This window comes from Oncorhynchus tshawytscha, linkage group LG30, assembly GCF_018296145.1.
Source record: "Oncorhynchus tshawytscha isolate Ot180627B linkage group LG30, Otsh_v2.0, whole genome shotgun sequence".
In the NCBI taxonomy this organism is placed as follows: domain Eukaryota; kingdom Metazoa; phylum Chordata; class Actinopteri; order Salmoniformes; family Salmonidae; genus Oncorhynchus; species Oncorhynchus tshawytscha.
The window spans coordinates 46,635,617-46,663,499 of NC_056458.1; the positions used below are offsets into that span (position 1 = coordinate 46,635,617).

Consider the following 27,883-nt stretch of genomic DNA (forward strand, 5'->3'; position numbering starts at 1 on the left):
AAAACCCACAGAAGAAGAAGAAGATTTAAGCTAAAGGTGGTCATGTGACTAATCTCTGTAAGCCAAAGACGTTTGTTGTTAGACAATGTGTGAACTGTGAAAATGGAGCCGTTTAGAAGGCTAGTGAACTGTTTTGTGTTTCTATCTGCAGTATGGGATGTCGCTCATTTGCTGGACGGTGGAATGCTCTTCCCCCGAGAGTCGTCGTCGCGGGAGATCAAAGAGCTGAATGGGCTGTGGGACTTCAGAGCCGACGTCTCCCACGACAGGAACTTGGGCTTTCAACAGGCATGGTATAAAAGTCGCCTTGCAGAGGTAAACATGAACATCCCTTGTTTAATAAACCACATGAACTATGTAACGTGGATATGGTGTCATAAAAGCGTCGCCAAAAGCATGTGGACTACGAGTTCCTGTTTGTTCAGAATAGTTATCTGCCACTTTATAACTTACTTTTTTAATGCGTGGTCTGTTTGGGGAACATTGATAGGCTAGTCTGTAAACAAAATGATTATCCAATCTCTAGTCTGCAGAACATCTGTATTCTATGTTGAAACTTCAAACCAACTAAAACTAGTTTGTTTCGCCAAGTCTTTGCATGTATTTGAGCTAATACTTTGTGTAAACTGTCTTGATGATGATTCAAGTCAAAATGAGTGTAAACATTTGTTCTTGTTCATTTTTCACCTCTTCTCTTTTTCTCTCTCTCTCTATTTTTATCCGTTTGTCTAGACCGGTCCAGTGATTGACATGCCAGTGCCTGCCAGCTACAACGACATCACCCAGGATCCACAGCTGAGGGATTTCATTGGCTGGGTGTGGTATGAGAGAGAGGTGTTGGTACCCTCACGATGGGTGTCTGATGAGGGAACCAGAGTCGTGCTGAGGGTTGGGAGTGCACACTACTACTCAGTGGTCGTGAGTATTTCATAAATCTTCTACCACTTGTTTTCAGCTCCAGTTGACATTCTGTATTGTGTGATAGCTCTAACGCCACAACCTACTCTTACGTGAGTTCATCAGCAATGTACATTCCTCAGTGTGTGTGGATAGATGAAAGTCGGAAGTTTACATACACTTAGGTTGGAGTCATTAAAACCCGTTTTTCAACCACTCAAACTATAGTTTTGGCAAGTCGGTTAGGACATCTACTTTGTGCGTGACACAAGCAATTTCTCCAACAATTGCTTACAGACAGATTATTTCACTTATAATTCACTGTATCACAATTCCAGTGGGTCAAATACACTAAGTTGACTGCCTTTTAAACAGCTTGGAAAATTCCAGAAAATTGTCATGGCTTTAGAAGCTTCTGATAGGTTAATTTACATAATTTGAGTCAATTGGAGGGAAGAAAGGAGAAGTGTTCTGTCTCCTAGAGATTAACATTTGTGTGAAAAGTGCAAATCAATCCCAGAACAACAGCAAAGGTTGTGAAGATGCTGGAGGAAACAGGTACAAAAGTATCTATATCCACAGGTCTGAGTCCTATATCGACATAACGTGAAAGGCCGCTCACCAAGGAAGAAGCCACTGCTCCAAAACCACCATAAAAAAAGCCAGACTTTGGTTTGCAACTGCACATGGGGACAAAGATCGTACTTTTTGGAGAAATGTCCTCTGGTCTGATGAAACAAAAATAGAACTGTTTGACCATGATGACAATTGTTATGTTTGGAGGAAAAAGGGAGAGGCTTGCAAGCCAAAGAACACCATCCCAAACGTGAAGCACAGGGGTGGAAGCATGTTGTGGGGGTGCTTTGCTGCAGGAGGTACAGAAATAGATGGCACATGAGGGAGGAAAATGATGTGGATATTTTGAAGCAACTTCTCAAGACATTAGTCAGGAAGTCAAAGCTTGGTTGCAAATGGGTCTTCCAAATGGACAATGACCCCAAGCATACTTCCAAAGTTGTGGCAAAATGGCTTAAGGACAACAAAGTCAAGGTATTGGAGTGGCCATCACAAAGCCCTGACCTCAATCCTATAGAAAATGTCTGGGCAGAACTGTAAAAGCGTGTGTAAGCAAGGAGGCCTACAAACCTGACTCAGTTACACCAGCTCTGTCAGGAAGAATGGACCAAAATTCACCCAACTTATTGTGGTTTGCTTGTGGAAGGCTACCTGAAACATTTGACCCAAGTTAAATAATTTAATGGCAATTCTACAAAATACTAATTGAGTGTATGTAAACTTCTGACCCGCTGGGAATGTGATGAAAGAAATAAAAGCTGAAATAATTTTCTCCACTATTATTCTGACATTTCACATTAAAATAAAGTGGCGATCCTCACTGACCTAAGACAGGGACTTTTTTACTAGGATTAAATGTCAGGAATTGTGAAAAACTGAGTTTAAATGTATTTGGCTAAGGTGTATGTAAACTTCCGACTTCAACTGTGTGTGTGTGTGTCACTCTGGCTACATAGGAATAAAATTCCTATATTTCTCACACTTTTTTTCCATTCCCTGCCAGTGGGTGAATGGAATCAAAATGACAGAGCACGAGGGTGGCCATCTTCCCTTCGAGGCTGAGATCGGCGATGTCCTCCGTAAGGACCCAGGTGTGGCCTGCAGGATCACCATAGCTGTCAACAACACCCTGACTCTCCATACTCTGCCCCCAGGGACCATTCAACATATTGATGACCCCACCAGGTAAAGTGATGACTTCATTTCAATGTAAAATATATTCAAATGTGGGTGGGGGGGTTTATAATTTTTAAGTTGGGAGTAATCTCACATTGTCAGACACTAATTTTAGATGTTCTGGAGACCAAACCTAGAACGTCTGAGGTTGAGGCTAAGTAAGCAACAATGCATTTTCTGATGTTTTGAGGGTGTTAAAAAAAAAAAAATCTTTCGGAAATTCAAATGTAAATCTATATTGTGTCTATGTATTGTCTACAAGTATCCTGCTGACTATGGTGTCTATATATTTTGTCTACAGGTATCCTGCTAACTATGTTGTACAAAACACAAACTTTGACTTCTTCAACTATGCTGGTTTGCATCGTCCTGTTCTACTGTATACCACTCCTAAGGCCTATGTTGATGACATCACAGTGCTGACATCCTTTGCTGACAACATTGGTGAGTGCTACAACAACAACCACATATTTTCTCATCCACTTGCTCGAGTGACTGTTTAGGTCTTTTCATTCCCAAGTTTATCCATACCCTGTTTACACTATCGTGCTGAACAAAACCTTTACCGTGCTGTCTTGGCTATTCCCTTTTCACATTGTCCTTTTCTGCATGATTCCAGGAACTATGGAATAGTGTGAAAAATGGCACTAGTGTACTAAGGTATTGGTCTCTCCTGTTCTGCCCTTTGGTGTAGGGCTCATCAGTTACCAGGTGTCAGTGCTGGGCAGTCTCAACTCCACGCTGAAGGTGACCCTGTCTGACAAAGATGGCCACTCTGTGGCCTCCTCCACTGGACCATCTGGGGTCCTCAAAGTCATGGACGTCAGCCTGTGGTGGCCGTATCTAATGCATGAGAGCCCAGGATATCTGTATTCTATGGAGGTAAGTTGGGCTATGTTCCTAGTTGCAAGGCTTAGGTGATCCACTGTCTGTTCCTTTTTAGTGTTTGTTTTTAATGTAACTTTTTATCAAATGTATATAAACGACCATGACATTTAATTATACTGAACAAAAATATAAACGCAACATGTAAAGTGTTGGTCCCATGTTTCATGAGCTGAAATAAAAGATCCCAGAAATGTTCCATACCTACTAAAATATTTCTCTCAAATGTTGTGCACAAATGTGTTTACATCCATGTTAGTGAGCATTTCTCCTTCACCAAGATAATCCATCCACCTGACAGGTGTGGCATATCAAGAAGATGATTAAACAGCATGATCATTACACAGGTGCACCTTGAGCTGGGGTCAATAAAAGATCACTCTAAAATGTGCAGTTTTGTAACACAACACAATGCCACAGATGTCTTGAGAAAGCGTGCAATTGGCATGCTGACCTACAGGAATGTCCACCTGAGCTGTTGCCAGAGAATGTAATGTTCATTTCTCTACCATAAGCCGCCACCATCGTTGTTTTAGAGATTTTGGCAGTCTGTCCAACCGGCCTCACAACCACAGACCCACGTGTAACAACGCCAGCCCAGGACCTCCACATCAGGCTTCTTCACCAGCGAGAACGTCTGAGACCAGCCACCTGGACAGCTGATGAAACTGATTATTTCAGTCTGTAATAAATCCCTTTTGTGGGGAGAACTTATTCTGATTGGCTGGGCCCGGCTCCCCAGTAGGTGGGCCTATGTCCTCTCAGGCCCACACATGGCTGCCCCCTCCTGCCCATGTGAAATCCATAGATTAGGACCTAATGAATTTATTTAAATTGAGATTTCCTTATGAAGTCATTGAAATTTTAGCATTTTTATATTTTTGTTTAGTGTATGTTTTAGAGAAATAAAAGCACTTGCATAATATTTACTGGTTTGTACTCATGTATTAACCTTTTCCTTGTGATGAGTCAACGCTACCATGAACATCGCCTTAGTTTGACCACTCAGCATCACACCGTCCCTACTTCCTGTGTTAATGGAAGGGGCTCTGACTGGAACAATCCTCCTGGCTAGGGCCTGTTCATTACAGAATGTAATGCAACATTATAGAATGTTCAGATAGATATAGATATATATATATATATATGATTATCTGTAGTGCAGATTTGTTTTTTGTCAGCTCTACTCTTTCCATTTCTATCTGCTACATTCTGAACATTCCACCTCATCTCAATTGTTTCCAGGTTCACATGACGACAGCTAGCGAGGGTTCTGTCTGTGAGGATGTTTATGCTCTGCCTGTGGGAATCCGCACTGTCCAGGTCACCAACACACAGTTTCTCATCAACAGCAAACCCTTCTATTTCCATGGAGTCAACAAACATGAGGATGCTGATGTGAGTACTGAGTCGTACCTCTAGAGGACAGCAAAACACTGGCAGTTTCCTCTCGCGTGTACAACTGGTGTCCTGCAGGTGTTGTTCAGTTGTATTCCATATTTGCCAGGATATAGAAGTAATGAATGTTGACGCTGATTTTGAAGTTATCGGTTTCTCTGGTTTTTAACAAACTCATTTCAGTAGTCCTGTTCTGCATTTTGGAATGATTTAAAGGTCAATGGAAATAGGTCTCTCTTAAGTCTATTAAATAGGTCTCTAACTGTTGCCCCCTGCTTTCTGTGTCAGATCAGAGGGAAGGGCCTGGACTGGCCCCTGATTGTGAAGGATTTTAACCTGTTGAAGTGGCTAGGGGCCAACTCGTTCAGGACCAGTCACTACCCGTACGCTGAGGAGATCCTGCAGATGGCAGACCGCCATGGCATTGTGGTCATTGACGAGTGTCCCGGGGTGGGCATCGCAGACATGTAAGTCAAATCAAATTGTATTTGTCACATGCGCCAAATAAATACAAACAACAACAACCTTACTGTGAAATGCTGACTTACAAGCCCTTAACCAACAGGTGTAGACCTTAGAATGAAAGGCTGACAAGCCCTTAACCAACAGGTGTAGACCTTAGAATGAAAGGCTGACAAGCCCTTAACCAACAGGTGTAGACCTTAGAATGAAAGGCTGACAAGCCCTTAACCAACAGTGTAGACCTTACTGTGAAAGGCTGACTTACAAGCCCTTAACCAACAATGCAGTTCAAGAAATAGAGTTAAGAAAATATTGACTAAATAAACTAAAGTAAAAAAACAAAAACAAATCGCAGTATCAAGAAAATGACAACAATAACGAGGGGGTACCGAGTCAATGTGCGGGATTAGTCCTGGTAATTTGTAAAGTGACGATGCATAGATAATAAACAGCGAGTAGCAGCAATTTCTAAATAGTCCGGTGGCCATTTGATTAATTGTTCAGCAGTCTTATGGCTTGGTTGTTCAGGAGCCTTTTGGTCCTAGACTTGGTTTTTTAGTCCCAGGGTCCTTAGCTTAGTGATGAGCTTTGTGGGCACTACGGTGTTGAACGCTGAACTGTAGTCAATGAACAGCATTATCACATAGGTGTTCCTTTTGTCCAGGTGGGAAAGGGCAGTGCGGAGTAGAATAGAGATTGCAACATCTATGGATCTATTGGGGCGGAATGCGAATTGCAGTGGGTCTAGGGTTTCTGGGATAATGGTGTTGATGTGAGCCATGACCAGCCTTTCAAAGCACTTCATGGCTACCGACATGAGTGCTACAGGGCGGTAATCATTTAGGCAGGTTACCTTTTGTTTTTTTGTGCATTGCCATGTTGGCAGTTTCTGTGACCTCAGTTAAAAGTTACACATTCCACAGGGGTACATTAATTCAGCTGATTTATTTTAGAAAAACATTTCTTAACGGGAAGCAAATGGAACGAAACGGGGAGAGGCATGCCTGTATTTGTCCAATTTTTTAAAACGCATGTTTTGCCTCCGTGTGCTTCCATTTGGTTCGTAAACGTTTTCTGTAATGAATACACCTCTGGTGCAACATTTTTAAGACACTTTTTTTTTTTTTTTTTTTTAAGCCTGCTTGCTTGTCTTTACTATTACCTTCTCAGTTGTTAATGGACAGTTACGTTTATATACCACATAAAACAGAGCAATATTATCAATGCTCTGCCATTACATCGTGGATAGAATCTAGCGTCAGGTCTTCTGTGTCTCTGTGATTGCCATTAACCCTGTCCTCTCTCTCTTGTACCCCAGCCGTAGTTTTGGGAATGCCTCACTGTCTCATCACCTGGTGGTCATGGACGAACTGGTGAGAAGGGACAAGAATCACGCCTCCGTGGTCATGTGGTCTGTAGCCAATGAGCCGGCCGCTGAGATGCCCCCTGCTGGATTCTATTTCAAGTAAGAGAACGTTTAGCATTCATTCTGAGAATGTTTAGCATTCATTCTGAGAATGTTTAGCATTCATTTCGGGAACGTTTAGCATTCATTCTGAGAATGTTTAGCATTCATTCCGAGAACGTTTAGCATTCATTCTGAGAACGTTTAGCATTCATTCCGAGAACGTTTAGCATTCATTCCGAGAACGTTTAGCATTCATTCTGAGAACGTTTAGCATTCATTCCGAGAACGTTTAGCATTCATTCCGAGAACGTTTAGCATTCATTCTGAGAACGTTTAGCATTCATTCCGAGAACGTTTAGCATTCATTCCGAGAACGTTTAGCATTCATTCCGAGAACGTTTAGCATTCATTCCGAGAACGTTTAGCATTCATTCCGTGAATGTGGGTTGTTTAAAAAAAAATAAAAAAATGAAATGCACATTCACATTGTGATGGAGTGATGTTGTAGTGAACAGATTGTCAGTTTTTAACTTCCTCTTTTCGCTTCTCACATGAACACGTTACTGGTGATGTCATAAAGGAAGGGAAATGGTGTGGTAATGGTGACCTCATAGAGGAAAGGAAACGGAGCATTACAGCGTTTTGCGGTTGCTGACACACTTGTTGCAGAATTTGGCTCATTGTGTCAACTCTACACACACACACATACATACACACACACACACACACGCGCCAAATAAGACAACACTTCTATGCCAACATGAAACTCTGCAATTAAAACCTAACAATCCTTTTTCAAAATGTCATTTTTTTTTGCAACAAAATAATAGACTATATGCACCGTTTTGAATGACTCTTTTCATAGCAGCAACAACACACTGATGTACTTTATACAAAACACTGTCTTTAGTACTTTGTATACCTTATTAAAGATTCTATTAAAGAAATGAACACAAAAATAGAATGACAGATTCTATTCTATACAGATTCTATACAAACTGAGGCAACAACACCTCATGTCATCCCTGGCTAGGCAATGGGGAAAATAAAGGCCTTGTGTGTGCCGTATCCAACCCTGGACTGACCCCATCTCAGTGTCTCCGCATGCTTTTTCCATTACTTGCAGAAGAGGCAGGCTGGCATGTGGTTGGCGGTCCATACACTTTCCAACACGAAAATAATTCCTCAATCGGATTGATAAATGGGGAGTAAAGGGGGCAAGTATTCAACTGAGAAGTTAATGTGGTTGGTGAACCAGTCCCTGACCAGAGCAGCCCGGTGGAAACTAACATCCCAGATGACAACAGACCTGGGCTGCTCTGGTCCGCCTGTACAACTGCATTTTGTAGTGCATCCAGAAATATGATTATGTGTGCAGTATTGTAGGGACCGAGGGTGGCATGGTAATGGAGAACTCCTTGCAGACTAATGGTGTCACACAAGGTGCTATTTCCTCCTCGCTGCCCAGGGACATTCACAATGGCTCTTTATCCTGTAACGTTCCCCCTCGCTGCCCAGGGACATTCACAATGGCTCTTTATCCTGTAACGTTCCCCCTTGCTGCCCAGGGACATTCACAGGGACATTCACAATGGCTCTTTATCCTGTAACATTCCCCCTCGCTGCCCAGGGACATTCACAATGGCTCTTTGTCCTATCCTGTTCAACGCTCTTTGTCCTATAACATTCCTCCTCGCTGCCCAGGGACATTCACAATGGCTCTTTCCTATAACGTCCTGCCCAGGGACATTCCCTCTTTGTCCTCGCTGCCCAGGGACATTCACAATGGCTCTTTGTCCTGTAATGTTCCTCCTCGCTGCCCAGGGACATTCACAATGGCTCTTTGTCCTATAATGTTCCTCCTCGCTGCCCAGGGACATTCACAATGGCTCTTTGTCCTATAACATTCCCCCTCGCTGCCCAGGGACATTCACAATGGCTCTTTGTCCTATAACGTTCCCCCTCGCTGCCCAGGGACATTCACAATGGCTCTTTGTCCTATAATGTTCCTCCCCCCTCGCTGCCCAGGGACATTCACAATGGCTCTTTGTCCTATAATGTTCCCCCTCGCTGCCCAGGGACATTCACAATGGCTCTTTGTCCTATAACATTCCCCCCTCGCTGCCCAGGGACATTCACATTGGCTCTTTGTCCTGTAACATTCCCCCTCGCTGCCCAGGGACATTCACAATGGCTCTTTGTCCTGTAACATTCCCCCCTATAACATTCCCCCTCGCTGCCCAGGGACATTCACAATGGCTCTTTGTCCTATAACATTCCCCCTCGCTGCCCAGGGACATTCACAATGGCTCTTTGTCCTATAACATTCCCCCTCGCTGCCCAGGGACATTCACAATGGCTCTTTGTCCTATAACATTCCCCCTCGCTGCCCAGGGACATTCACATTGGCTCTTTGTCCTGTAACATTCCCCTTTGTCCTCATTCCCCCTCGCTGCCCAGGGACATTCACAATGGCTCTTTGTCCTATAACATTCCCCCTCGCTGCCCAGGGACATTCACAATGGCTCTTTGTCCTAACATTCCCCCTCGCTGCCCAGGGACATTCCCCAATGGCTCTTTGTCCTGCATTCCCCCTCGCTGCCCAGGGACATTCACAATGGCTCTTTTCCCCCTCGCTCCTTCACATAACATTCCCCCTCGCTGCCCAGGGACATTCACTATGGCTCTGTGTCCTATAACATTCCCCCCTTGCTGCCCAGGGACATTCACAATGGCTCTTTGTCCTGTAACATTCCCCCTCGCTGCCCAGGGACATTCACAATGGCTCTTTGTCCTATAACATGTTGGGCCCCGACGCCTGGTTTTAGCTAGATTGAGTCCAGCTTCATCAATGAAAATGAACTCGTGAGGCTGTGCAGCTGTATCAAAGTCCAGGACTCTTTTTAACAGAAGATGTCTACATTTTCACATAAGGGTGGGGGGTGGGTTTTGTTTTTTTGTTTTTTGCTGTTGACCCAGATCACTGGTTGCTGCAGAAAAGGAGGTCAAAGGGGGGGGTGAGTGTAATCGATATGAAATGGCTAGCTAGTTAGTGGTGGTGCGCGCTAATAGCATTTCAATCGGTGAAGTCACTTGCTCTTGAGACCTTGAAGTGTAGTGGTTCCCCTTTGCTCTGCAAGGGCCGTGGCTTTTGTGGAGCGATGGGTAACGATGCTTCGTGGGGTGACTGTTGTTGATGTGTGCAGAGGGTCCCTGGTTCGAGCCCGGGTAGGGGCGAGGGGACGGTCTAAAGTTATACTGTTACATTGGAAAAATTTTGCAAAAGAAAATAAACCGCTCCCCCCTGCCTAGGTCACATAAATCAAATCAAATCAAATTTATTTGTCACATACACATGGTTAGCAGATGTTAATGCGAGTGTAGCGAAATGCTTGTGCTTCTAGTTCCGACAATGCAGTAATAACCAACAAGTAATCTAACTAACAATTCCAAAACTACTGTCTTATACACACAAGTGTAAGGGGATAAAGAATATGTACATAAGGATATATGAATGAGTGATGGTACAGAGGAGCATAGGCAAGATACAGTAGATGGTATCGAGTACAGTATATACATATGAGATGAGTATGTAAACAAAGTGGCATAGTTAGTGGCTAGTGATACATGTATTACATAAGGATACAGTCGATAATATAGAGTACAGTATATACGTATGCATATGAGATGAATAATGTAGGGTAAGTAACATTATATAAGGTATACTGCTTTGTCTGAATGTATCTATGCAGTGCCAGTAGGACACAATCTACTGCCATTACAGTATCGCTCAGTGACACTTACTTGCATGTCGTCATAGCGAAGGATCTTTGACTCTAATGCTGTTCATCTCAAATGGAATGCTGTTGTACAGCCGCTTCATCGTAAGTTGGTGTTGACGCAAGATGGCGGCTGAGTGTCGACATACTGACACGGGTTGATTTATTATGGAACGTTGTGTGATCTGCGATGATTTGCTCTCTCGTAGTTGATGTGGGCGGATGGTGGTGTTTGCCAACACTAGATTGGCAATGGCCAGTTCCTGTTCATGGTGAACAGACGTTGCCTTCCAGCCACAGGAAGTCGTCTGGCAGTTCTGTAGAAAATGCAAGAATATGATGCCATTGGCTTGGTTCTTTTTTTTCTTCTTTTTTTTACATACTGTACTGTCATACTGGACACAGTAACTGTATTACATGTACTTCACAGTGCTATACCTATTTGTTTTGTTCACCGAGGGGCGTAGGACTACATCGTATTGTACTGTGATGCAGAATGATGTGCAACAATTACATAGGTACAGTCTAGTGTAGAAAGTTGAAGACATACCTGTTCTCCAGTCTAAAATGTTCGTATTATGGAGGCTACCGTGTAGCGACTCAGGCTGGGCTGGACTCTCCGCCTCCCTCATCGTCAGGCCGTGATTTATGACACAGTCCACCAAAGTGGCCCTAACGTTGTCAGAAATATGTCTCTGTCTATTGCCCGGTCCCCTTTTGTTCTTGTCTTTGTCCTCCTTCTACTCCTCCCTCTTCCTCTCTCGCTCTCACTGCTTGGAAAGTTCTCTCAAAAGAGGTGAGCTTACCTGAGGTCTATTTGTAGTGGTGAGGCTCAGACTAATTGGTGTTCAATTACTGTGTGTGTGTGTGTGTGTTGCCAATTTCAGGTTTGTTTTGCATTTTGAATTGAAGCGTTTTCCCCAATGATTGCAAGAGATTTCATTCTTGAACGAAGTGTCTAATGTAAGAAACGATGTGCAGTGTGTTGCAGAATTGCAAAGCAAAGTGCAAAGCAGAAAATGTACTGTACTTTTGGTGCCTTTTTTGTTTTAAGGCATGGTTACAAAAGTTTTCGTGCTTTTATCTAAGCATTCACTTTCAGTGTGTAAACAATCGGCAAAAACTGTAAGGGTGACGTCATAGAGGAAGGGAAACAGCATAACAGAGATTGTAGGCTGTGTTATTATTGGCGGACTACCTAGCATTACTGACGTCATTGAGGAAGGGAAACAGCATAACAGAGATTGTAGGCTGTGTTATTATTGGCGGACTACCTAGCATTACTGACGCCATTGAGGAAGGGAAACGGAGCATAACAGATTTTAATAATTTTTATTTGACCTTTATTTAACTAGGCAAGTCCATTAAGAACAAATTCGTATTTTTGATGACAGCCTAGGAACAATAGGTTACGGCCTAGGAACAGTGAGTTAACTGCCTGTTCAGGGGCAGAACGACAGATTTTTAACTTGTCAGCTCAGGGATTCGATCTTGCAACCTTTCGGTTACTAGTCCAACGCTCTAACCACTAGGCTACCTGCCGCCCCAAAGATTTTAGGCTGCGTTCTTTTTGGCAGGACTACCTAGCATTGCTCAGTGCTGCTTGAGGGCGGGCGGGCGGGCAAGGCCTTGAAGGCTACAATTTCCAAGGTATTTCAAGCAGTGTTGGTATTCGCTTTACACCTGTAAAACCCACGCATGTGAGTGGGTGTGTACTTTGCTTATTCATCAGATGGGAGTGCAGTGTATGGGTGAGTCTGAGCATGTCCTGGTAGAATGGATTACTGGCATGTGGAATGCAGTCCGAGTACTACTGAGCCCTGCCGTTAACAGAGCAGCTACAGGTGTCCTTACATCCACTCAGGGCAGGGAGAGACAGACCGAACAGGCAAACAGCAGGAATTTCCTCCATAAAGTTTATTGACGTTACAGTACTTCACTATGTGGTGTAGTCAACAAAGACAGTCTGATACTGTGAGGCTGAGTTTGTATCATAGTCAACAAAGACGGTCTGATACTGTGAGGCTGAGTTTGTATCATAGTCAACAAAGACCGTCTGATACTGTGAGGCTGTGTTTGTATCATAGTCAACAAAGACGGTCTGATACTGTGAGGCTGAGTTTGTATCATAGTCAACAAAGACCGTCTGAGACTGTGAGGCTGAGTTTGTATCATAGTCAACAAAGACCGTCTGATACTGTGAGGCTGAGTTTGTATCATAGTCAACAAAGACCGTCTGATACTGTGAGGCTGAGTTTGTATCATAGTCAACAAAGACGGTCTGATACTGTGAGGCTGAGTTTGTATCATAGTCAACAAAGACGGTCTGATACTGTGAGGCTGAGTTTGTATCATAGTCAACAAAGACCGTCTGATACTGTGAGGCTGAGTTTGTATCATAGTCAACAAAGACCGTCTGAGACTGTGAGGCTGAGTTTGTATCATAGTCAACAAAGACGGTCTGATACTGTGAGGCTGAGTTTGTATCATAGTCAACAAAGACCGTCTGAGACTGTGAGGCTGAGTTTGTATCATAGTCAACAAAGACCGTCTGATACTGTGAGGCTGAGTTTGTATCATAGTCAACAAAGACCGTCTGATACTGTGAGGCTGAGTTTGTATCATAGTCAACAAAGACGGTCTGATACTGTGAGGCTGAGTTTGTATCATAGTCAACAAAGACGGTCTGATACTGTGAGGCTGAGTTTGTATCATAGTCAACAAAGACGGTCTGATACTGTGAGGCTGAGTTTGTATCATAGTCAACAAAGACGGTCTGATACTGTGAGGCTGAGTTTGTATCATAGTCAACAAAGACGGTCTGATACTGTGAGGCTGAGTTTGTATCATAGTCAACAAAGACGGTCTGATACTGTGAGGCTGAGTTTGTATCATAGTCAACAAAGACGGTCTGATACTGTGAGGCTGAGTTTGTATCATAGTCAACAAAGACGGTCTGATACTGTGAGGCTGAGTTTGTATCATAGTCAACAAAGACGGTCTGATACTGTGAGGCTGAGTTTGTATCATAGTCAACAAAGACGGTCTGATACTGTGAGGCTGAGTTTGTATCATAGTCAACAAAGACCGTCTGATACTGTGAGGCTGTGTTTGTATCATAGTCAACAAAGACGGTCTGATACTGTGAGGCTGAGTTTGTATCATAGTCAACAAAGACGGTCTGATACTGTGAGGCTGAGTTTGTATCATAGTCAACAAAGACCGTCTGATACTGTGAGGCTGTGTTTGTATCATAGTCAACAAAGACCGTCTGATACTGTGAGGCTGAGTTTGTATCATAGTCAACAAAGACCGTCTGATACTGTGAGGCTGAGTTTGTATCATAGTCAACAAAGACCGTCTGATACTGTGAGGCTGAGTTTGTATCATAGTCAACAAAGACCGTCTGATACTGTGAGGCTGAGTTTGTATCATAGTCAACAAAGACCGTCTGATACTGTGAGGCTGAGTTTGTATCATAGTCAACAAAGACGGTCTGATACTGTGAGGCTGAGTTTGTATCATAGTCAGACCGTCTGAGACTGTGAGGCTGAGTTTGTATCATAGTCAACAAAGACCGTCTGAGACTGTGAGGCTGAGTTTGTATCATAGTCAACAAAGACCGTCTGATACTGTGCTGAGTTTGTATCATAGTCAACAAAGACCGTCTGATACTGTGAGGCTGAGTTTGTATCATAGTCAACAAAGACGGTCTGATACTGTGAGGCTGAGTTTGTATCATAGTCAGCAAAGACGGTCTGATACTGTGAGGCTGAGTTTGTATCATAGTCAACAAAGACGGTCTGATACTGTGAGGCTGAGTTTGTATCATAGTCAACAAAGACCGTCTGATACTGTGAGGCTGAGTTTGTATCATAGTCAACAAAGACGGTCTGATACTGTGAGGCTGAGTTTGTATCATAGTCAACAAAGACCGTCTGATACTGTGAGGCTGAGTTTGTATCATAGTCAACAAAGACGGTCTGATACTGTGAGGCTGAGTTTGTATCATAGTCAACAAAGACGGTCTGATACTGTGAGGCTGAGTTTGTATCATAGTCAACAAAGACGGTCTGATACTGTGAGGCTGAGTTTGTATCATAGTCAACAAAGACGGTCTGATACTGTGAGGCTGAGTTTGTATCATAGTCAACAAAGACCGTCTGATACTGTGAGGCTGAGTTTGTATCATAGTCAACAAAGACGGTCTGATACTGTGAGGCTGAGTTTGTATCATAGTCAACAAAGACCGTCTGATACTGTGAGGCTGAGTTTGTATCATAGTCAACAAAGACCGTCTGATACTGTGAGGCTGAGTTTGTATCATAGTCAACAAAGACCGTCTGATACTGTGAGGCTGAGTTTGTATCATAGTCAACAAAGACCGTCTGATACTGTGAGGCTGAGTTTGTATCATAGTCAACAAAGACCGTCTGATACTGTGAGGCTGAGTTTGTATCATAGTCAACAAAGACCGTCTGATACTGTGAGGCTGAGTTTGTATCATAGTCAACAAAGACCGTCTGATACTGTGAGGCTGAGTTTGTATCATAGTCAACAAAGACCGTCTGATACTGTGAGGCTGAGTTTGTATCATAGTCAACAAAGACCGTCTGATACTGTGAGGCTGAGTTTGTATCATAGTCAACAAAGACCGTCTGATACTGTGAGGCTGAGTTTGTATCATAGTCAACAAAGACCGTCTGATACTGTGAGGCTGAGTTTGTATCATAGTCAACAAAGACCGTCTGATACTGTGAGGCTGTGTTTGTATCATAGTCAACAAAGACCGTCTGATACTGTGAGGCTGAGTTTGTATCATAGTCAACAAAGACGGTCTGATACTGTGAGGCTGAGTTTGTATCATAGTCAACAAAGACCGTCTGATACTGTGAGGCTGAGTTTGTATCATAGTCAACAAAGACGGTGATTAATCGGGCAATTTTTATTTATTTATATATTTATTTATTTGCAATAACAATTACAACAATACTGAATGAACAATGAACACTTTAATTTTAACTTAATATAATACATCAATAAAATGTGTTTAGTCTCAAATAAATAATGAAACATTTTCAATTTGGTTTAAATAATGCAAAAACAAAGGGTTTGAGAAGAAAGTAAAAGTGCAATATGTGTCATGTAAGAAAGCTAACGTTTCAGTCCCTTGCTCAGAACATGAGAACATATGAAAGCTGGTGGCTATGGTTAGGTACACATTGGTGCAACGACAGTGCTTTTTTCGCGAATGCGCTTGTTAAATCACCCATTTGGCGACGTCGGCTGTGATTCAATGATAAATTAACAGGCACCGCATCGATTAAATGCAACGCAGGACATGCTAGATAAACTAGTAATATCATCAACCATGTGTAGGTAACTAGGGATTATGTTAAGATTGATTGTTTTTTATAAGATAGGTTTAATGCTAGCTAGCACCTTACCTTGGCTCCTTGCTGCACTCGCATAACAGGTGGTCAGCCTGCCACGCAGTCTCCTCGTGGAGTGCAATGTCATCGACCTCGAACTGTGATACTGAGTCTATCATAGTCAACAAAGACGGCCTCACGGTATCAGTCATTTTCTTCTTCCAGGTCCTTTCTTCCTCACTAAGTGTCTGCACCCTGACCCTCTGACCCCCTACCCCATCTTGGAACAAGGAAACCATTGCTCTCTAAATGTTTTTGTTTGTCTTTTTCAGGACACTGATAGCTCATACCAAATCTCTGGATGTCACTCGACCGGTCACGTTTATCACCGCCAGTAACTTTGCCAGGGACAAGGGGGTGAGACTTCACTGTGTTTCTGTTGTTATGTTTATGAAGGATTATTCACAGAACTATGGCTTTCTCAATTTGCTAAGTCCTTGATTCCTCTCCTTCTCCAAACTTTTTGAAAAAGGTCAGAGGGGGAATTGTGGACCTCTTCTAAGACGTTTTCAGGGTAGAGGATATGAGAAATCGAGGAAAGACTAACTGAAAAAGAGCCTTTGACTGTGCTTGATGCCTATATATATATATATATATATATAGCAATTTCTTTTTGAAGGCATACCTATGCCCTGATTCAATCATCCTGGCTCGCTGAGGTGTGACTCCCTGCTGCAGATAACTCTATAAGAGGAATGGTTTTACTGCATGTCTGTTCCACTCAGACTTACCAGGCATAGTTTATCAGTCACTAAACTAAGCACAGTTATGACTGTAACATGCCATACATTACTATGGCAATTCAATGCCTATATAGATATATCTATATCATAACAAGGACTGCAACACTGAACCAGTAGTTCTATTTCTTCTCACATTGAGAACCGTCCATACATAGGCTCCATTTAAATTATGAACAGGTATCAGGTATCAGACAGTATCAGACTGTCTTTGTTGACTACACCACATAGTGAAGTACTGTTCCATACATTTACAATGGCAATTCAATACCAATGAAATTGTAGTTGACCACCGTAACACTGTCGTGTCGTCCCCCCCCAAACACACACACACACAAGGCTCCCTATGTGGATGTGATATGTGTGAACAGTTACTTCTCCTGGTACAGTGACCCAGGTCACCCAGAGGTCATCCCCTACCAGCTCAACACCCAGTTTGAGAACTGGTACAGGAAGTACCAGAAACCCATCATCCAGAGTGAATACGGAGCTGATGTGGTTCCGGGAATGCACACGGTGAGTGTTCCAGAACTACTTTGTTGTTCTATGTTCCGTGTCATGTTCTCCACAGATCAGAAACAGACATTTAAAAAACAAAAAACATAAGGTATTGTCAAAAGTAAACAGACCTGTGCTTGTTAAGATTTCAAGGTCTCTCTTTGAGGCGAACAATAGTCTGGATACCATTTTGTCAAACGTGCTTGAACAAAGACCTCTGTCAAGCACCTACCTAGGCTTGAACACTGGTTAAATGGTTGAGCTTGAATGATAAATGGAAATAAAATGTTTTTTTTTTTTTACAGGATCCTCCCATGATGTTCACTGAGGAATACCAGAAAATAGTGTTAAAAAACTACCATGATGTGTTCGACCAGAAGAGGAGGGAGTATGTCATTGGAGAGCTCATCTGGAACTTTGCTGACTTCATGACGGCACAAAGTAAGGAGGAATTCCTGAAAACCTGAAGGACTGGAATAGATTGAAAGTGTCGTTATGACAGCCGTTCTTGCAACAACCTACCATTGAAGCTGGTTGTCATGACTTTGCTTGTTTAGCTAATATTATTGACTTGGACTTTTTTTCTTTTTTTTCTTCTTCTTCTTTACTCAAGGGGCTCGATTCAATCCATATCACAGAAGTTCAGCGCTATAGCGCAATTTTTTATTTGATAGGCAATGTTCCAGCGTTGGCAGAGACTGAGCTCATGGTGAACTGCATACAGTATGGCGGCTCAACCGTATTACTGCGATGAACTTCCGCCGTACGGATTGAATGGAGCCTAGAGTAAGGGGAAAGACGGCAGTAGTACGAGGAGTTAGTGGTGTAGGAGTTATTGGTGTAGGGGTAGGAGTTAGTGGGGTAGGAGTTAGTGGTGTGTCGTGGGGTAGGAGTTAGTGGTGTAGCGGTAGGAGTTAGTGGTGTAGGAGTTAGTGGTGTAGGAGTTAGGGGTGTAGGAGTTAGGGTGTAGGAGTTAGGGGTGTAGGAGTTAGGGGTGTAGGAGTTAGGGTGTGCGGTAGGAGTTAGGGTGTAGCGGTAGGAGTTAGTGGTGTAGGAGTTAGTGGTGGGGTAGGAGTTAGTGGTGTAGCGGTAGGAGTTAGTGGTGTAGCGGTAGGAGTTAGTCGTGTGTCGGTGGGGTAATAGTTAGTGGTGTAGCGGTAGGAGTTAGTGGTGTAGGAGTTAGTGGTGTGTCGGTGGGGTAGGAGTTAGTGGTGTAGCGGTAGGAGTTAGTGGTGTAGCGGTGGGGTAGGAGTTATTGGTGTAGGGGTAGGAGTTAGTGGGGTAGGAGTTAGTGGTGTGTCGTGGGGTAGGAGTTAGTGGTGTAGCGGTAGGAGTTAGTGGTGTGTCGGTGGGGTAGGATTTAGTGGTGTAGCGGTAGGAGTTAGCGGTGTAGCGGAGCGGTAGGAGTTGTGGCGGCGTAGCGGAGCGGTAGGAGTTGTGGCGGCGTAGCGGAGCGGTAGGAGTTGTGGCGGCGGAGCGGAGCGGTAGGAGTTGTGGCGGCGGAGTGGAGCGGTAGGAGTTGTGGCGGCGGAGCGGTAGGAGTGGGAGTTAGTGGTGTAGCGGTGTTGCGGTGCGGTAGGAGTGGGAGTTAGTGGTGTAGCGGTGTTGCGGTAGGAGTTAGTGGTGTAGCGGTAGGAGTTAGTGGTGTAGCGGTAGAAGTTAGTGGTGTAAGCGGTAGAAGTTAGTGGTGTAGCGGTAGAAGTTAGTGGTGTAGCGGTAGAAGTTAGTAGTGTAGGAGTGGGGTGGGGTGGGAGTTAGTAGTGTAGGGGTGGGAGTTAGTAGTGTAGGGGTGGGGTAGAAGTTAGTAGTGTAGGGGTGGGAGTTAGTATAGGAGTTAGTAGTGTAGGAATTAGTGGGGTGGGGTAGGAGTTAGTAGTGTAGGGGTGGGAGTTAGTAGTGTAGGGGTGGGGTAGGAGTTAGTAGTGTAGGGAAGGGAGTTAGTAGGGTATGGGGTAGGAGTTAGTAGTGTAGGAGTTAGTAGTGTAGGGGTGGGAGTTAGTAGTGTAGGGGTAGACTTAGTAGTGTAGGAGTTAGTAGTGTAGGGGTGGAAGTTAGTAGTGTAGGGGTGGGAGTTAGTAGTGTGGTTTGAGTTAGTAATGTGGTATGAGTCAGTAGTGTAGTATGAGTTAGTAGTGTAGTATGAGTTAGTAGTGTAGGGGTGGGGTAGGAGTTAGTAGTGTAGGAGTTAGTAGTGTAGGAGTAGTGTAGGAGTTAGTAGTGTAGGGGTGGTGTAGGAGTTAGTAGTGTAGGGTTGGTTTAGGAGTTAGTAGTGTAGGGGTGGGAGTTAGTTGTGTAGGAGTTAGTAGTGTAGGGGAGTGAGTTAGTAGGGGTGGAAGTTAGTAGTGTAGGGGTGGGACTTAGTAGTGTAGGGGTAGGACTTAGTAGTGTAGGGGTAGGACTTAGTAGTGTAGGAGTTAGTAGTGTAGGAGTTAGTAGTGTAGGAGTTAGTAGTGTAGGAGTTAGTAGTGTAGGGGTGGGAGTTAGTAGTGTAGGGGTGGGGTAGGAGTTAGTAGTGTAGGGAAGGGAGTTAGTAGGGTATGGGGTAGGAGTTAGTAGTGTAGGAGTTAGTAGTGTAGGGGTGGGAGTTAGTAGTGTAGGGGTAGACTTAGTAGTGTAGGAGTTAGTAGTGTAGGGGTGGAAGTTAGTAGTGTGGGGTGGGAGTTAGTAGTGTGGTTTGAGTTAGTAATGTGGTATGAGTCAGTAGTGTAGTATGAGTTAGTAGTGTAGTATGAGTTAGTAGTGTAGGGGTAGTGTAGGAGTTAGTAGTGTAGGGGTGGTGTAGGAGTTAGTAGTGTAGGGTTGGTTTAGGAGTTAGTAGTGTAGGGGTGGGAGTTAGTTGTGTAGGGGTTGGGTAGGAGTTAGTAGTGTAGGGGAGTGAGTTAGTAGGGGTGGAAGTTAGTAGTGTATGGGGTAGGAGTTAGTAGTGTAGGGGTGGGACTTAGTAGTGTAGGGGTAGGACTTAGTAGTGTAGGGGTAGGACTTAGTAGTGTAGGAGTTAGTAGTGTAGGAGTTAGTATGTGGGTAGGAGTTAGTAGTGTAGGGGTGGGAGTTAGTAGTGTAGGGGTGGGGTAGGAGTTAGTAGTGTAGGGAAGGGAGTTAGTAGGGTATGGGGTAGGAGTTAGTAGTGTAGGAGTTAGTAGTGTAGGGGTGGGAGTTAGTAGTGTAGGGGTAGACTTAGTAGTGTAGGAGTTAGTAGTGTAGGGGTGGAAGTTAGTAGTGTAGGGGTGGGAGTTAGTAGTGTGGTTTGAGTTAGTAATGTGGTATGAGTTAGTAGTGTAGTATGAGTTAGTAGTGTAGTATGAGTTAGTAGTGTAGGGGTGGGGTAGGAGTTAGTAGTGTAGGGTTGGTTTAGGAGTTAGTAGTGTAGGGGTGGGAGTTAGTTGTGTAGGGGTTGGGTAGGAGTTAGTAGTGTAGGGGAGTGAGTTAGTAGGGGTGGAAGTTAGTAGTGTATGGGGTAGGAGTTAGTAGTGTAGGGGTAGGACTTAGTAGTGTAGGGGTAGGACTTAGTAGTGTAGGAGTTAGTAGTGTAGGAGTTAGTAGTGTAGGAGTTAGTAATGTAGGGGTGGGAGTTAGTAGTGGGGTATGAGTTAGTAGTGGGGTATGAGTTAGTAGTGGGGTATGAGTTAGTAGTGGGGTATGAGTTAGTAGTGGGGTATGAGTTAGTAGTGGGGTATGAGTTAGTAGTGTAGTATGAGTTAGTAGTGTAGTAGGAGTTAGTAGTGTAGTAGGAGTTAGTAGTGTAGTAGGAGTTAGTAGTATGGGGGTGGTGTAGGAGTTAGTAGTGTAGGGTAGGAGTTAGTAGTGTAGGAGTTAGTAGTGTAGGGGTGGTGTAGGAGTTGGTAGTGTAGGAGTTAGTAGTGTAGGGGGAGTTAGTAGTTCAGTAGTGGGGTAGGAGTTAGTAGTGTAGGGGTGGGAGTTAGTAGTGTAGGGATGGGGTAGGAGTTAGTGGTGTAGGGGTGGGAGTTAGTAATTTAGGGGTGGGAGTTAGTAGTGTAGGGGTTAGTGGTGTAGGAGTTAGTAGTGTAGGGGTCAGTAGTGTAGGGGTGGAAGTTAGTAGTGTAGGAGTGGAAGATAGTAGTGTAGGAGTGGAAGGTAGGAGTGTAGGAGTTGGTAGTGTAGGGGTGGGAGTTAGTATTGTAGGAGTTAGTAATGTTGGTGGGAGTTAGTAGTGTAGGAGTTAGTGTAGGGGTAGGAGTTAGTAGGGTAGGCGTGCAAGTTAGTAGTATAGAGGTGGGAGTTAGTAGTGTGGGAGTTAGTAGTGTTGGGGTGGGAGCTAGCAGTGTAGGGTTGGAAGTTAGTAGGGTAGGAGTTAGTAGTGTAGGAGTTAGTAGTTTAGGGGTGGGGTAGGAGTTAGTAGTGTAGGGGTGGAAGTTAGTAGTGTAGGAGTGGAAGGTAGGAGTGTAGGAGTTGGTAGTGTAGGGGTGGGAGTTAGTATTGTAGGAGTTAGTAATGTTGGTGGGAGTTAGTAGTGTAGGAGTTAGTGTAGGGGTAGGAGTTAGTAGTGTAGGAGTTAGTAGTGTAGGAGTTAGTAGTGTAGGAGTTAGTAGTGTAGGAGTTAGTAGTGTAGGAGTTAGTAGTTTAGTAGTGTAGGGGTGGGAGTTAGTAGTGTAGAGGTGGGAGTTAGTAGTGTAGAGGTGGGAGTTAGTAGTGTAGGGGTGGGAGTTGGTTGTGTAGGGGTGGATGTTGGTTGTGTAGGGGTGGATGTTGGTTGTGTAGGGGTGGATGTTGGTTGTGTAGGGGTGGATGTTGGTTGTGTAGGGGTGGATGTTGGTTGTGTAGGGGTGGATGTTGGTTGTGTGGGGTGGAAGTTAGTAGTGTAGTGGTTAGTAATGTAGGGGTAGGAGTTAGTTGTGTAGGGGTAGGAGTTAGTTGTGTAGGGGTGGGAGTTAGTGGTGTAGGGTAGGAGTTAGTAGTGTAGGGGTGTGGAGTTAGTCGTGTAGAAGTTAGTAGTGTATGGGTGGGAGTTAGTAGTGTAGGAGTTAGTGGTGTAGGGGTGGGAGTTAGTAGTTTAGTAGTGTAGGGGTAGGATTTAGTAATGTAGGAGTTAGTAGTGTGGCGGTGGGGTAGTGGTAGGAGTTAGTGGTGTAGGGGTGGGAGTTAGTAATGCAGGAGTTAGTAGTGTAGGAGTTAGTAATGTAGGAGTTAGTAGTGTGGTGGTGGGGTAGGAGTTAGTAGTGTAGGGTTAGGAGTCAGTAATGTAGGAGTTAGTAGTGTGGTGGTGGGGTAGTGGTAGGAGTTGAAACTAGGCCAGTTCTTGAAAAGGTGCTGATATTGATGTGAATTATATTTAAAGCCCCCAGTGGTTGGTAAACTCGGAGTCAGCAGGAATGGGTGTGGCACACAAGGAGGGTTTACACCAGGAATCATCAACTAGATTCAGCCGCGGGACGATTTCTTTCTTGAGCTGATGGTCAGGGGAACAGAACATAATTACAAAATCATTTGTACACTCTAAAAATGACCGCAAGAAGCCCAAACATTTTGACTAAAATATAATAATTTCATACCTTGCTTACATTTTGTATATGATTACATCTCTCTACCATGCGTGGGGTGAGAATACATCAGAACAAATTTCTAAAATGAAAATCACTTGGAGCTGATTTGCTGACGTTTTTACTAGGGCCGGGATGATACCAGTATCTTGGCAAGGAAACAAAACACAAAATAAAATATGAATCGAAACACGAAGCCGATTTTTCACTTCTTCTTTAAGGAAAACAAACCATCATTATGATGTCATCCAGAGTCACATTTAATTATTTTCCAAGCTATAGCACACCACATTTTATATACAGCAGTTTTTTAAAGGTCAGCCTTTGGTTTGCTTAGTGTTTTTAATATTTGCCACGGGGAAGAAAAAAAAACATTGCAATACTGGTATCGTCCTGGCCTTAGTTTTTTTTTTTAAATTTGATGTCCCAAAAAAATGTAATAATGAATTTTAAGAAATTCCAAAAGCTTCATAAGTAAGTGATCAATACCAAGCCATTTTGACGTACTAAAAGACCTGTAGGCCTATGCTAGTAATTGTTGATTGATGTCCCATTTTCTTTATGAGCTTGCAAAGTTAACAGTTGATCTTCTTGATAAACCCAAACTCTTTGGAGCTGCCTATTTATTTATGGAAATCCTCTCTCCTTACAATTTGATGTTTGTTCAGGACCCGAGCCAATAGCTGTACAGCAAATCAACAATCTGTAAGCTAGCTCAGTGGTTTTCAAACTGTTTGACCTGCGGGAAAAAGAGAAGAAGAAACTGTGGGTCAAAAGCAACACAAAGCTGCCTGAATGGACCCTGTCATTACAGCCATAAACGGCAAAGCATTATCAAAACTTAAAATGCAGGTGTAAAACAATTTATTTCTGTATTTTTTTTTGTTGTTGTTGTTGAAAGTCATTCATGTTAGCAGCCAATATCAATTCTCTGGAGTCCAGAGCAATCAGAATCGCACGGCCTGCAGAATCGCACCTGCAGAGCCTGCATCTATGCAGTGGAGGTTGCAGGATTAGATGGACAGCATGGTCTGTCTGCACATTATCACTTTGGACAGCCTGGTCTCGTAGATGTAACAGTACGGGACACTCAAATTAGTATGATATGTTTGGTATGGTCAGTGGTGTAAAGTACTTAAGTAATAGTACTTTAAAGTACTACTTAAGTAGTTGTTTTGGTGGTATCTGTACTTTACTATTAATATTTTTGATTACTTTTGTTTTACTACTTTTTACTCCATACATATTTCTCCTGACACCCAAAAGTACTCGTTACATTTTGAATGCTTAGCAGGACAGGAAAATGGTCCCATTTACACACGTATCAACAGAACATCCCTGCTCTACTGTACCCTACTGCCTCTGATCTGGCAGTCTCACTAAACACATGCTTTGTTTGTAGTTTATGTCTGTGTGTTGTGCCCCTGGCTATCCATACATTTAAGAAAAACAAACTGCCATCCTGGTTTGGCAATTTTAAATTATCTGTACTTTTGAGACATAAGTATATTTTTAGAACAAAATATTTTTACTTTTACTCAAGTAGTATTTTACTGGGTGACTCTCACTTTTACTTGAGTCATTTTCTATTAAGCTGTCTCTACTTTTACTTTTTAAGTATGACAGTTGGGTACTTTTTCCACCTTCATGAAACTACTTAGCCTACATTTTGAATGCCACCGCAGAAGCTTCAAGGCATCTTCCCAATTAAGTAGCCTAGTTTTGTTGTTTGGCTACCTCTTCCAATGCATTGTGGGAAAAGTGTGCTTTGAATTCTACTAGATGAAGAGCTGAAATGAGGAACATCCTGACATTTTATTAAACCATACTGGATTTTTTGAAATGTTGAGTACTAATTATAAACATTCTGTTTTCGCATCCTGACAATGCGTCACGTCAAATTGTATTTGTCACATGCGCCAAATACAACAGGTGTACATTTCCTTACAGGGAAATGCTTACTTACAAGCCCTTCACCATAACACTGTATTCAGGACAACAAGTGAATTGTCACATTTTTTTGCAGTTTTACTTTAGTGCCTTGTTGCAAACAGAGTGCATGTTCTGGATATTTTTATTCTGTACAGGCTTCCTCCTTTTCACTCTGTCATTTAGGTTAGTATTGTGGAGTACCTACAATGTGGTTGATCCATCCTCAGTTTCCTCCTATCACAGCCATTCAACTCTATTTTAAAGTCACCATCGGGCCTCATGGTGACATTCCTGAGCGGTTTCCTTCCTAACCGGCAACTGAGTTAGGAAGGATGTCTGTATCTTTGTAGTGACTGTGTGTATTGATGCACCATCAAAAGTGCAATTAATAACTTCACCATGCGCAAAGGGATATTCAATGTTACATTTTTTTATCTACCAATAGGTGCCCCCCTTTGCGAGGCGTTGGAAAACCTTCCCGGTCTCTGTGGTTGAATCTGTTTTTTGAAATTCACTGCTCGACTGAGTGACGTTACAGATAATTGTATCTGTGGGGTACAGAGATGAGTCAATGCAACTTATTAAGCACAGTTTTACCCCTGAACTTATTTCAGCTTGCGATAACAAAGGGGTTAAATACTTTATTGACTCGAGACATGTCAGCTTTTCATTAGTTTTGAGAGAGAGAAAAATTGAAAAACATAATTCCGCTTTGACATTATGGGGTATTATGTGTGGGCCAGTGACGTCAAATCTCAATGTAATCCATTTGAAGTGCAAGGTTGTAACACAACAGTGTGGAGAAAGGGGTGTGAATACTTCCTGAAGGCACTGTGTGCTCCTGTCATGTGACCCAAGTGAGTCTACATCCCTGGAATTTGGTGGTGACGAATTTGACGATGGTTCCCTTGTTTGCTTCCTGGGGCGGCAGGTGGTAGCCTAGTGGTTAGAGTGTTGGACCATTAACCGAAAGGTTGCTAGATCGAATCCCAGAGCTGACAAGGTAAAAAGATCTGTCGTACTGCCCCCTGAACAAGGCAGTTAACCCACTGTTCCTAGGCCGTCATTATAAATAAGAATTTGTTCTTAACTGACTTGCCTTGTTAAATGAAAAAAATAGCTTGTATTCTGTACAGATCTATAGTTTTATCTATACTTTGACGGCTGAAACAAAGCTCTCTGGGAAATTAACATGTGTCTCTCTCACTCTCTCTGCAGCGGTGGCCCGTGTGGTGGGAAACAAGAAGGGAATCTTCAGCCGGCAGAGGCAGCCCAAAGCTGGGGCCTTCCTCCTGAGGGAGAGGTACTGGAGGCTGGCCAATGAGACGGGCCTGCTGCCCACCTGGTCCAGGTACCCCTGCTACCTGGCTACATATCCCTGACACACCTGGGTCGTATTCATTAGCGCAGAACCCTGCACATTATAACAAAACATTTCTAAATGCTTTGCAACCCGAAAACAAAAACAATCATTTCTTATTTCATGAGTCCAGATAGTCCTCTGTTTTGTTCCGTTTTGTGTCTTAATACCAACCTGTATGGCGCAGACTGCGTGACGACTAGAACGCTATGAAGACACACAATTACCAGAAACAACGGGATCAATGGCTGCGTTTACACAAGCACCTCAATTCTGATATTTGTTTCACTAATTGGTCAAATGACCAGATCTGATTTAGTGGAAGAATGATCAGAATTGGTGTGCCTGTGTAAACGCACCTATTCCTGTGCGACCCTCTGCTCAGACGTTGCTGACGCCTGGCAGATCTTACAACGCCTGGGGTAGCTATTTTACCTATCCGCTAACCACGTATGTTATAGCAATGTCAGTCAATGGGTGGATTTGATTATGCGGAGCTGCAGGACAACGGTCTATGGCGTGTGACGTGAACGATCAAAAGCAGTAAGAAGGAGTGTCCTTCTCAAATCAAACAGTCATCTGCGCTGTTCGGTCATGTTAAGTTTTCATTCGGAAGGCAGATAGTTGTTTTTATCAAAAGCAATCACTTTTGCATGTGAAAACACAGAAATTCCTACTCATTACTCCCATGTCTTTAACCTGTTCCAAAACAAATGCAATCAACTATCACCTTGTGCAAAACACGCCTACCCGGGCCAGATTAATCAAATGCCCTCATTTGAGACAGTCGATGACTTGGTACACAACCATTGGTTACCACTTCTGTCTTGCCTCTTTTTTCTAATTCAGGGGATCAACCAGTTATATACATGAATGTGAATCATGATGCTGTTCAGTGTAAATAAATGGGAATGTGATGTATGAAAGAAAGAATATGCATTTTTATTTTTTACTCTTGTCGTTTTATTTGTATTCATTTTAGGACTTTATTCAGTCTGAATCGCTGAATCAGATTGTGTGATAGAAATGTCAAGGACTAATGCAGCGTTTAGCGTAGACATACAGAAAGTATTCAGACCCCCTTGACTTTTTCCACATTTTGTTACGTTACAGCCTGATTCTAAAATGGATTATGTCGTGTGTCCCCCTCTCATCAATCTACACACACTATCCCGTAATGACAAAACAAAACCCGGTTTTTAGAAACCTTTTGTTGAAGCACCTTAGGCAGCGATTTGGTAAGACTCGAGGCTGTAATCCGCTCGCCCACAATCTTTGGCAGACGTATTTGTGTTTCGGCAAGCTAGCTCGGTTTAACTCCATTTATTTTTGACGTGTCTGAGCCGCGAGTTGAGGACCAATGAAATCCGATACCCTCCATCTCACAAAGATTAGGTCATCCCCTTCATTTGAGCAAGATAACGACTGTTTAAAATTTAGGCGGACGAGCAATATCCACTGTTGTAGTACGGATGAAGCCTGAGCTGGAATGTGAAGATAGCTGGCTAGCTTTAGAAAACCCTGAGTAGATTTAGCTTCGTAGTATACCCCCCTCTGGTGTAATTTAGTTCCTAACGTCCTAGATAATGAACTGTAGAGATTCTTCAATATAGCCCTTGGGTATTACACATTTTTAAAGAATAAAACCTTATAACGTGCTAACTAGAGGTCGACCGATTTATGATTTATACCGATTGAATCAGCCTATTTTTTTTGTGTAATAATGACAATTACAACAATACTAAATGAATACATCAATAAAAATCAATTTAGCCTCATAAGTAATGCAAAAACAAAGTGTTGGAGAAGAAAGTAAAAGTGCAATATGTGCCATGTAAAAAAAGC

At 43.1% G+C, this 27,883-nt stretch overlaps 1 protein-coding gene across 2 annotated transcripts; it reads left to right on the top strand.

The window, feature by feature from the left end:
- On the top strand, positions 1-26,959 carry LOC112228241 (beta-glucuronidase). 2 transcript variants are annotated; one of them, XM_042309207.1, is made up of 13 exons: positions 1-57; positions 152-315; positions 733-918; positions 2,477-2,658; positions 2,951-3,093; positions 3,344-3,531; positions 4,780-4,932; positions 5,221-5,399; positions 6,713-6,859; positions 16,286-16,370; positions 17,093-17,269; positions 17,557-17,692; positions 25,897-26,959. In XM_042309207.1, the coding sequence occupies exons 2-13, from the start codon at positions 184-186 to the stop codon at positions 26,058-26,060; spliced, it is 1,872 nt and encodes a 623-aa protein (XP_042165141.1). In that variant the 5' UTR covers positions 1-57; positions 152-183; the 3' UTR covers positions 26,061-26,959. The 2 variants fall into 2 exon arrangements, with proteins under 2 accessions (XP_042165141.1, XP_042165140.1); XM_042309206.1 differs by lacking the exon at positions 1-57 and having other exon boundaries at positions 64-315.
- The last annotated feature ends 924 nt before the right edge of the window (positions 26,960-27,883 follow it).